This window comes from Pongo abelii, chromosome 21, assembly GCF_028885655.2.
Source record: "Pongo abelii isolate AG06213 chromosome 21, NHGRI_mPonAbe1-v2.0_pri, whole genome shotgun sequence".
Lineage (NCBI taxonomy): Eukaryota > Metazoa > Chordata > Mammalia > Primates > Hominidae > Pongo > Pongo abelii.
Genome location: NC_072006.2, coordinates 4,098,372 through 4,110,721, shown reverse-complemented (window position 1 = coordinate 4,110,721; position 12,350 = coordinate 4,098,372). Strand labels below are relative to the sequence as shown.

Genomic DNA, 12,350 nt, shown 5'->3' with positions numbered 1-12,350 from the left:
TCAGGGAATATGACTACCCTTTCCCCCACATTCCCCAGAGGGCCCATTATGCTCTCAGGCATGTATAGTTCATTCATTTGGTTAATGTTCTCCCTGCCCTCAGAAGGACATTAATACCCACTGATTTAAAATAAGCAACCTGCTAAGAATGAGGCTTCAGTGACAAATAATAGAATGTCCTGTCGCCTATATAGATTTCTAAAGCCAAATTTCATTCTCCTGAGTTACCCTACCATTGCTGCATGCTAAGACACCAAGGATACCAGGGGAAGGAAGGGACAGGGAGAGGATCACTCGAAGTTTTGTATCAAAATAATGAATCTGGGTGGCACAGAGAAATTCTGTAATTCTGTTTAAAAATATGCTTGCAAGTAACAATGGTTAATTATCAGCCTATTGCTTCAGCTATTTGCCTCCCTATGTGCCAGTTCCAGCCATTTCATTAAGTATTTATTGAGCATCTTTTATGTGCCAGGCTCTTTTGTAAGTTCTAGAGATGCGGAAGATACAAATGAATGTGGCTCAGATATATCCCCTCAGGGACATCACTGATGAGAAATACATTATAATACCTGTGCAGAATTAAGAAGATATATATATGTAGCATAGAAGAATACCTAAATGTCTCTCTCAGAAAGAGTAAATAAATATTTCTATTTAATATAAGGTGACATCTGAGATGGATTTTGAGAGACGAATAGGAGTTTACTAAGAAGGCAAGTGGGAGGAAAAGGGCATTGAAGGCAGAGGAAAGAATATGTGCTAGGACAGTGCCTCTTCAATTTCAGTGTCCACATAAATCACTATGGATCTTATCAAAATGCATATCCTGACTCAACAGAGAGGGGTGTAAGATTCTGCATTTATGGCAAACCTCCAGGCAATGGCAATGCTGCTGGTTCATGGACCATACTTGGAGAAGCAAGGTTCTGTGGAATAGACATACAAAATAGCGTGTTACATTTGGGAAACTTTAACTTTGGTTTTGATGGTAAATAAAATGCCAAAAAGTTAAGGAAGGATTGTCATGAGGAAGAGGTATTGAGTGCTAGCTGATGTTATTGAAATGGCGCCTGAATCAAAAGTGGATCCGGGTATATAATAGGTGGAAAACAAGGTAACAAGAAAGTACTGGGAAACTCTGTGAAGGATAGAACATGCTGTTTTTTCTCCACTGAAATGAGATGTTACGTGGCTCTACAGTTCTCAGTCTGGAGTAGGCCATCTCAAAATAAAGCGTTGTGAGTGAAGACATTTATCACCAACAATTCAACTGGCAGACTCTTGATGGTGTAGCAATAAAACACGCCCAACAAAAAAACATGTAAGATCATCTTAATTGGTAGAAACAAATATACTGGAAAGATCTAAGCATAAGGTAAATGTGATATACATTTTTTGCTTTTCACATATAAAGCAAAAGTTAAAAATATGTTCAGGGGAGAAAACTTTTTGTTGCCTTCCAGAGCTTCACACAGCCACTCAGGTCTCCAGCTCTACCTTTGTCAAGGTTCCTTTCCATTCTTATTTTGTATCCATGGAAACCACTTAAGACAGTGTGTCCCGAAAATCCATTTTCTTTTCTAATTTTCTCATCCAGGATTGTCAACTGATTTCCCTTTTAAAGACCCAGTAACTCCAGAGGCAAAAAGAAATTGTGTGTCAAGGAACACCATGAATATTTGGTATTCGAAATCTTAAACTCAGAATTCAGAGAGTTTCCTTTGGTAGATATTGAATAACTGCTTTATTGAATGATTTATTGATCAGTTGATAAAACATCTAACCCCTTGCAACTCCAAGTGCTGTCTGAGGACCTGGGAGCTTGTTAGAAATGCAGAATCTCAGGTACTACCCCAGACCAACTAAATGAGAATCCATGCTGTACCCAAATACTCAGGTATTTCTTATACATACTGAAGTGTTAGCACTAACCTAACATCTTGTTAAGTCAGACCCTTCTAACTTCCAGGAAACAGAGGGTTATAGAAGGGAAGGGAAAGTGCCAAGCACCATCAAGCGCTTTATATATTAATCATGTAACCATCACATATTTCTATGAGGCAGATGCTGATGTACCTGTCTGCCAGGTGATGAAACTCAAAGAGGAAAAATATCATTGGCCAGGCATGGTGGCTTATGCCTGTAATCTCGATACTTTGGGAGACCAAGGCAGGAGGATCACGTGAGCGCCGGAGTTCGAGACCAGCCTGGGCAACTTAGCGAGACCCTGTCTCTATTAAAAAAATTTAAAAATTAGCTGGGTTTGGTGGCATGTCCCTGTAGTCCTAGCTACTCGAGAGGCTAAGACGGGAGGATCACTTGAGCCCAGAAGTTCAAGGCTGCAGTGAGCTCTGATTGCGCCATTACACTCCTGCCTGGGCAACAGAGCAAGACTCTATCTCAAAATTTTAAAAGGTATCCTACATTTAATAACTGATACAGCCAGGATTTGAATTTGAGGTTACTCTAGAACTGAAGCATTTTTTATTCCATGCCAAGCTTTTTTCCTACAGAAAAGAAGTAGAAGAAGAAATGCATCAACCATTCTCCAGGTGGCCATGCTAATTTCAAAGGCATTGGATTAGGCAGTATTTGTCACATGTTCCAGTCAAATGGGATCTTTCTGTTAGTGACTAGGGGTTAGATTCAAGTAATTTTTGATATAGTCAACCTGTAAAGAATCTTTATACCTCCTTCAGATAACTCAAATTTCATGCAATTCAAGAGAAAATAATTTTATTAAAGATGGTGGTTCTTGGTTCTGAATTAATTTGAAGGTATATGTGAGCTTGTCCCTGCTGCAGATACTGTAAACCTCTGAGGAATGTGTTTTTCCACATGTGAAAATGGTCATGTGAAAACCATTCAGGATAATGACCAACATACCACAAAACCCAGAACACAGAAGTTGTTGGCTTCCTCTGTTTCAGGCAAAAACATTTCTTGTCACCTGCCTTTGTATGAGACTGGTGCTGTGGAATCCTCTTTTCTTTTCTTTTTCTGAAACAGAACCTCACTCTGTCACCCAGCTGGAATGCAGAGGCGCTATCTCCGCTCACTGCAACCTCCGCCTCCCAGGTTCAAGCAATTCTCGTGTTTCAACCTCCCAAGTAGCTGGAATTACGAGCACTGGCCTCCATGCCCAGCTAATTTTTTGTATATTTAGTAGAGACAGGGTTTCGCCATGTTGGCCAGGCTGGTCTTGAACTCCTGACCTCAGGCAGTCCTCCCACCTCGGCCTCCCAAAGGCCAAATCCTCCCTGAGGGGAAGGATGTGTTTCTTCATACTCATCAACTTTTTACCTTTGGTATTCTCCTAATTGGCTACCACTTTACACCTTACTTTTGAATCCCATCAGGATTTTCTAGCATCAACTAAACTGAAATGAAAATTCAAAGCCATTCATTTCCTTGTTCTGCTGACCTTAGATTTACCTGGGATTACTGGAGTTTCACAAGGTTGTCCTTAAATTTGGGCTCTGGTCATTTACACCCTCTGTCTCTCCTGGCAGTCTCCTCTGTTTGGATGATAGTTTGCTTTAGGACCTCTTTTACATTTATTATTTAACATGGGATAGGGAAGAAGTTTTGCACATAGATGAGTTAGGCAGTTGCCTAAATGAGTCATTTTGAGGGCACTGAACAACCTGCGCTATCCAAATAATTTTCACCTAGATTCCTCTGTGGCTGAACTATTTCACTCATTAGGAAAATCCACTCATTCGAGTGGTGAGGGCAGTGTGGGAAAATGGGAAAGTGGGAAAGCATGCGTTCTGGACTAAAAAAGGGGTGGAGTTTGAATCATGACCTGGCCATTTCTTAACTGCACAACCTTGGGCAGTTAGCTGACCTCTCCCTCCCCCTCTAAAACTGTGGAGAAGGAAAAACTTTCTCCACAGGGGTGCAGTCATGAGATATGGGAGGCCATAACCAATGCTTTACTTCCTTTCTCATTCCCGTGGTCCATTTATTAAAATACTACCCATTCACACTTTGTTGTTAGTAACTTCCTAGGTCCAATTTCCTTTTGAGAGAAGGGAACTGAAGCGACAAAAACCTCTAGCTCCTTGGAGGAAGAAGAGAGAGGGTGAATGGGAAGTAGGGTAGGTCCCAGAGGGAGGATTAGAGATGCAAAGACCACTTTGTCTGAGCTCAGCCTTGAAAACTGTGGCTGTCCCCATTTCTAAGATGAAGAAAATAAGACCCAAGGAAGTTAAAGGATTTTCTTATGATCATTTAACAGCCACACCTGAAACCTTCATCCACCTATTCAGTGTGCTGACTCTGTGGGACCCTGGAGGCTTGTTGACGACTATGGAATTATCTTTTAAGAGTTCATGGAGCCCCGCACAGTGGCTCCTGTCTGTAATCCCAGCACTTTGGGAGGCTGAGGCGGGTGGATCACCTGAGTTCAGGAGTAGTTCAAGACCAGGCTGGCCAACATGGTGAACCCCTATCTCTACTAAAAATACAAAGATTAGCCTGGCATGATGATTGGCGCCTGTAGTCCCAGCAACTTGGGAGGCTGAGGCAGAGAGAATCGCTTGGACCCAGGAGGTGGCAGTTGCAGTGAGCCGAGATCGTGCCACTGCACTCTAGCCTGGGCGACAGAGCAAGACACCATCTCAAAAAAAAAGGAAGACTGCACTCCAGCCTGGGTGACAGAGCGAGACTCCATCTCAAAGAATAAATAAATAAATAAATAAATAAATAAATAAATAAATAAATAAATGAGTTCCTGGAAGTGCATTTGCATGAATGACCAAAAAGCTGACAAATAATGATCTCTTTCCTTTGACTTATATTTGGTCCCTGTCATTCTCAGTGCCAAGCCTTTGTTCTGGGAGTCAGAACCCAAAGACTTCCTTCCCTTGTCTGCAGATTTTTCAGATATGGGCTGGAGCACGTGGACTGTTTCACCAAAGCACAAGGGAGCTGCCTCTCTTGAGCATTTCAAAGATGTTCTTAAACCTGTCTTGTTCCTTAAATGTTATTTCCTTTCCAGAATGAATGAAGAACAGATAGCTACTGTCTGCCTGTCAGTTCTGAGAGCTCTCTCCTACCTTCATAACCAAGGAGTGATTCACAGGGACATAAAAAGTGACTCCATCCTCCTGACAAGCGATGGCCGGGTAAGATGTTCATGTTTGGCCCCTTCATAGTTTTTCTTGTCACTCTATCTGTCATGGGCATAATTCTTTTAGAAACACTTTTTTATAACTCTAATTTTTCTTAGTCACAAGTCACCCACTTTTCTTCCCAGAAGGCTTACAAAAAAGAAATTACCATCCCTTCCTCTGTGTCACCTTGTTAGTCAGAATTGCCTGACTTTGATGGATAATTTGCCTCCTTAACAATGAGTATAGGAAGTAATAGAAACTATGGCTATTTCTTTTCCTTTTCTGCCACATCCGTTTTTGTTGGAGGAGAAGAGCTGACTCTTCTAGGGGTGCATCCAGCCTATTCACATGAATACATGTGTCCACAGTACCTTCCAGAGCCCTTTCAGGTAACAGAAGATCAACTCCACTTGGGTAATTTGAGGATGGTGTAATGAAGGACAGTTTACAAAAGCGTAGGCAAATGTAGAAAAATCATAAGGAATAGTGTATGAGGATAGTGCAGTACTTTAGAAAGGAATATTACTCCTACTGCCCCATGCCTGAAGCGGTGAGGTGAGGTCCTGGCTACTAGAATCTGGAAATGGAGATTGCTGTAGATTTCGGGGCTGCCTGGCGGGTGCTCTGATCTTTGGTAGAAGCCAAACCAAGGTGAACCTGCGGGATGAGAGCTGAGAGAATAAATCCTCCAACCTCACTCTTCTTCCTCCTAGTTTCCTACTGGTGCTCCCTACTAGCTGAAATCAGCTAGGAGCCAAAATGCAGTCAATATAGGATGGTTTCCTAAGGCTTGGAGAAGGGAGGAAAATGGATCCAGTAGCACAAACAGAGGATATTTATCACACTGGCAAACCTCTAGGCCCAGATTTCTGTATTTCACATCACTGCAACCTGTGCAAGGGATTCTGCTGAAACTCATCAGCCACACCAGGGCACAGAGCATGGAATATAACAGCCAAGGAAATAACCAGTTGACATTCCAAGGAAGGCTTAGTTAAATGGAAGAGTTTCAAAGCATAGCTCTATACCATTAGGCTCTCTTGAGCCCCCTGAAACTCCCACCAGAGGCAATGGCCCTGGCATGAATGGAGCCAACCATTCCCTTGATGTTCCTATCTTTTACACCTGCAACCCCTGCCATATGGAACATGTTCATGTCATATCAGAAATTGCCCAGGAATTATCAGAGGGCAGCCAGAAGAAACTGTCCAAGCACTTTGGCTTTTCTTTCTTGTTGTTTTAAAAAGATTGTAAATATTATTGTAGAAAATGTAGTAAACTCAGAAAAGTATAGAGGATAAGACAAAGATCACTCCTAATCCCATTACCGATTTTTCCCGTATTTCCATGTACATGTATACACAATTTGCAAACTTGGGAATGTGTTTAATGAGGAGTTTTAAGTCCTGCTTTTTGCATTGCTTTAACCATTGCATTGCTTCTCTTAAGAAAGAACGGTACAGTAGCATGTATCAGTCAGGTTTTGCTACATCCACTCAACAGTTAGTGGCTTAAAACAACCACCATTTATTTGCTGACATATCTCTGAGCCAGTATTTGGGCTGACTCCTCTGGGACAACTCATCTCTGTACCAGCTCATCTCTGCATCGTGTGACATCAGCTGAGCTCTCCCTTGCAGTTGTGATCAGCCTATGGTGACGGCCTTACTCATTTGCTTGGCAGTCAGCTGGCTCTCAGCAGGGACAGTGCAGGTAACAGGGCCGAGTATCACTCATCTCCCAGAGTCACCTGGACTTATTCACATGGTACCTGTGGCAAAGTTCCCAAGAGCACCAAAGGAGGCAAGCCCTGATGTGTAGGCCCTTTCAAATCCTGGTCTTATATTATATTCACTAAATATCCAAGACCAGACTCAAGGAGTACGGATATAAACTCTGCCTCTTGATAGGAGAAGATGCAAAGTCACACTGCAAAGGGATGTGGATACAGGTAGAAGAAGACTGTGTATGCATTTTTTCTCAATCTCCCGTATGAGTGGGGCAGCTATGAGAAAAGATCAAGAATCCTCCCTGGCCTGACTCCGGAAAGCACCTACACAAGGCTCCATGGTGTCAGAATGCAATTTGCGAAGCATTAAATGGTCTAGCAGAGCAATTTCAAGCCAGACTTTCTCTCCCTGTTTCTAGAAATTTATGGTACAGGCTTCCTTGCTGTAAGATCATATCCAGTATCAAAATCAGAAATGAGACTAAGATAAGAAGTCATTGTTTAATCAAATTACTTAAAGATCTCCCCTCCCCTCAATGTGCAAGACTTTTTAAATCATTTAGTTGTCATTCTCAAGAGCAGAACCTTTGTCTCAAACACCTCCTGCATCCCTGTGCACCCCGCAAAGAGCTCACATAAATAGACACATTGTAGGTGCTTTTAGTCCTTATTGGTTTGTTCTCTCGTTCATTTACTGAATATTTGCTGAGTGTCTACTATGTGTAACAGACAGTTCTAAATCCTAGGGATGAACAAAGCAAAATCAGTTCCTCTAGTAAGCTTATTTGGGGGCTGGGAATGTGATAATAAACAAATAGATAAATAAACAAAATCCCCACCAAACAGGGTGAGATAAGTACTGTTTCCTAGGATTAATTTAGGCATAGTAAGGAGAATGGGGAGTGATGGAAGCGATCGGGGCTGTCTTATGGAGGCTGGTCAGAAGATCCCTCTGATGTGATGGTGTTACAGCAGAGACATGGGGGACTGGACCCTGTGGCTGCCAGAAACAGGAGCATTCCAGGCAGAGGAAGCAACAGCATATTGAGTGGATCTTGTGCCTCTTGGCCATTTTGTCCAGAGTTTACTCATTCATGTTCCAAAGACTGCATCATATTGACTCCAGTGGTTTCTCCAGCATCTATAGGAAAAGGAAACTTTTATTTTAAAAGAGAGCAGAAATGGAGTGTGGCTACTCCAAGAAAAGGCTTAGAGTGTGTTTTTATATGAGTCTATTAGTGTACAACATTATATAGTGGAGAAGACTTTTTCAATTATCTATTGCTGTTATAACGAAGCATCTCAACATTTACAGTCTTAAGTCAACAGTCATTTTAGTATTGTCTCTTATAGATCCAAGGATTGGCTAAACTCAGCAAAACAGTGCTGCTCTGACTTGTGGTTAGATAATGCCTGGGGCCAGAGTTATCTGGAAGTCATCCTCACTCACATGTCAGGTAGTCAGTCCAGGCAAGCTAACTGGAGCTGCCACCAGAACACCTACAAAATACATGGCCTCCCCAAGTGGCTTGAGCTTCCTTATGGCATGGCAGCTGGGTTCCAAGAGTGTGTCCCAAGAAAATGAGGAGGAAGTGCATGCATTTTTATAACCTAGCCTCAGAATCACATAGCATTACTTTCACCATGGTCACAAGCCCTTCCAGATTCAGGGGGCAGGGGTACAGAGTCCTCCTCAGTGTGAGAAAAATTAAGTCATATTGTAAGAAGAGCTCATGGGATGGGCAAAGTTATTGTTGGCATTTTTGGAAAATACTGCCTGCCACACAAGATATATTGGGTTCTTTTTCTGTTTGAAGATGTTCAACATCATTAGCCTTTGAGAAATGCACATTAAAACTACAATAAGCTATCACTGCACACATATAAGAATGACTAAAATGAAAAATAGTGATAACAACACTTATTCATACACTGCTCATAGGAATTTAAAGTGGCACAGCCACTCAGGAAAATACTTTGGCAGTTCTTTTTCAAAATTAAAAATGGACTTACCATACGACCAGCACTTGTACTCTGAGGCATTTATCCAGAGAAATGGAAACTTATTTTCCCATAAAAAACATGTACACAAATGTTTATAGCAGTTTTCTTTATAATAGCTCCAAAGTGGAAACTACCTAAATGTCCTTCAAAGAGCAAATGATTGAACAAATAGTATTAATGTATCCATATCATGGAATACCACTCAACAATAAAAATAAACAGTTGATACACACAAGAACTTGGATGGACCTCAGGGAAATTATACTGGGTGAGAAAACACCAATCTCAAAAGCATGCACATTATATGATTCCATATATATATATATATATATATATATATGTATATACACACATACATTCATGAAATAACATAATTACAGAAATGCACAGCAGATGAGTGGTTGGCAGAGGTTTGGGGTTGTGGGAATGTGTCTATAAAGAATAGCACCAGGAAGTAGTGTGCTGATGGTACAGTTGGGTATCTTGATTTTGGTGGTGGTTATAGTAGGTTGGTGCAAAAGTTATTGCCATTACTTTTAGTGGCAAAAACCACAATGACTTTTGCACTGTCCTACACAGTCTCCCAGACTTCCTCAGCAGGATCAAGCTCTAGTTGCCCACCATAGTAACTCATCGGGTAACTAGCCTTCCCTTGGTTAGATGACTAGTTGGCAACACGTGATAAAATTTCAGAGTATACTTATGTACACTACACACACAATAAGTTCATTTGTAACTGATGAAATTTGAATAAGTTCTATAAATTGGACCTAATCAATTTATGGGTGTTGATATTGTACTGTAGCTGTGTAAGATGCTAATACTAGGGAGAGATGGGTGCACATTGCAACTTCCTGTGGTTTTATCATTATTTAAAAATTAAAAAGTTGGCTGGGCGTGGTGACTTACATCTGTAATCCCAGCACTTTGGGAGGCTGAGACAAGAGGATTGCTTGAGCCCAGTAGTTCAAGACCAACCTGGGAAACATACTGAAGTCCCATCTCATCTCTACAAGAAAACTAAAAAATTAGCTGGATGTGGTGGCATTTGTCTGTAATCCTAGCTACCCTGGAGGTTGAGGCAGGAGGGTTGCTTGGGCCCTAGAGTTTAAGGCTGCAGTGAGCCAAGATCATACCACTACACTCCAGCCTGTGTGATAAAGTGAGATCCTGTCTCCAAAAACAAAAACTAAAAAATTTAAAAAATGTTGTAAAGAAGTTAGGAAAAATGACTGAGAATTGCTCAGGTTTAAAAGAATGAATACTTTCTGTCCTCTCACAAGACTAGACAAATTATCTTTTTTTTTTTTTTTAACTTGTAAAAAATTAGGTTCCCGGAGTCTGTCTGAGACTACTCAGCCTCAGGAGAGCAGGATTTTTTTTTCATTATACTTTAAGTTTTAGGGTACATGTGCACAATGTGCAGGTTAGTTACATATGTATACATGTGCCATGCTGGTGTGCTGCACCCATTAACTCGCCATTTAGCATTAGGTGTATCTCCTAATGCTATCCCTCCCGACAAATTATCTTTTATCAACTAAAAGTAAATCATTCAATTCTTATCTATGGCATAAGTAATATCTAACGAGTCACTAATTTGTGTTAAGAAGTGAGAATGTTGTGTTTGGGATTTGAAAGAGGAAAATAAATAGTATCTCATAAAGTGGCTTAGGAATTAATAATGTAATGTGTGTAAAACCGTCAGAGTATACCAGGGACAAGGTAGATGCTAAGTCAGAAAGCATTTCCTCTGCCCTTATAATTAAGTGTTGTGTAGAATCACCACGACCTTTCCTTGGCCTAGGGCCAACATTTGATAAATGAATTACTTAGGGGCCAGTAAGCAGCGAGTGACTGACCTTTGACAAATTCATTGGCCAGAATTCAAACCCATGACCTACTAAGTCCAATAAGTTCATGGAAAAGAGACACACACAAGTGGTCTTTGTGATCTCTTTTTCTTTTTACTATAAGTTGATTGCCACAAATCAAAACTTGGAAGATGTCATATAAAATTTCAGATTCCTGTCTTCCTTGAAAAATCAAAGGGTCTGGCAACACTGTGCCTGGATTCACACATCGTGATAAGAGAAGTGATATAAGGAGGGTGAGTTGTACCATAGCAAATGCCGTTGGTGCCCTGCCCAGATCTTCCTGCAACTTCCTATTTCAGTGATCATTAGCTTCACCTCCAAATGCCACCATCTGCATCTTTATGCCTGAAGACTTCTTTTTCTGGCCACTGTTATCTGCTTTTTCCATAACGTTCTCAAACTTTACTGAGCATCAGAACCCACTGGAAAGCTTGACAAGAAACAGATTCTTGGGCCCCCAGAGATTCTGGTTCACTCAGGCTACGTGGTACCCAGGAAGCTGCATTTCTAACAGGCTCTCAGGTGAGGCTGATGCTACATACATTGTACACTGAGTGCCATTGCCTTACAAGGAAGCACCCAGAAACCAGGCACACAAGCAGCCCCCTTTTGCATTAGCCAAGACCCTAGAGCAGACACACAATTCTTTAGAGTGCACGCAGTTTACAGAGCAAGGGTTTTTACATTCTATCTTTAAACCTGTAGCTGCCCTGTGGATAGACTCTCTTTTGCCCACCCTCACTATCCCCCAACCCTCCACCATTCTTTTGTGGGAACCCTGATTGCTGGCCAGGACACATGAGAGATGGATAGGATCTCATGTTCAAATAACAGCTTTGTCTGAGCTCTAAACTAAAGTTCCTTGTGTGGTCCTTGTGTAACAAGCTACATTTTCTCCTTTTAGGGGGCGGACAACATACTAGCGGTAGTTCTCTTAGCCTGACTGCATTAGTGAGACAAAGGTGGTTTCCTAAGCAGCCCAGTTGCACAATTCCACCCAAAGTAAGGCTCAGCTTAGGGTCTATGTGATTTGCTTTTGAGATCTGCCTGCAGTGCTTTATTGTACTCATTACTTGAGTTCTCATTATCTACTTGCAGATTTATTTGGACAAATGTTGTGTGCAATTATATTCTTTTAGAAAATTGTCCCTTTTATGTACTTGGATGAGTAAAGAATCATGCAAAAGCACTTATACTCCTATAGCAGCAGAACAGGCCTCACTTCCAAGTGTCAAGTTTCAATTGCTCATCTCACATTTTGTCGGGGAGATGGTTATTAGAATGCCAGATTTTGAGGGGTTTGGTTATTTTTCATGCCAGCAAAGAGAAACCCACACTAGAGATACTGAAATTTAAAACTGCCAATAGCAAAATGCTGATACATTCACCTCCTTAACCATTCAGGTTTCTTAAATTTATAGGCAAACAAAACTGGAACGTTTGTTCCTCCTCTACTGTCTGTATATTGGGGTTGCAAATTTACTTACACCCTAGTTTTGGAAATACACACACACACACCCCCCCCCACAATTATGGTTTCTATGCTTCCTAAAACTAACCCAGACTTCTTCACGGAGTCCTACTGGCTAGATTCTTTTTTAAAATATCTATTTTAAT

At 41.2% G+C, this 12,350-nt stretch overlaps 1 protein-coding gene across 2 annotated transcripts in view; it reads left to right on the top strand.

Annotated features, from left to right (window-relative positions):
* PAK5 (p21 (RAC1) activated kinase 5) overlaps nucleotides 1–12,350 on the top strand; it is a 301,165-nt gene that overhangs the window by 275,353 nt on the left and 13,462 nt on the right. For both annotated transcript variants that reach the window (XM_054541538.2, NM_001134045.1), the window contains 1 exon segment: nucleotides 5,009–5,135. In XM_054541538.2, the coding sequence (XP_054397513.1) occupies nucleotides 5,009–5,135 (127 nt within the window).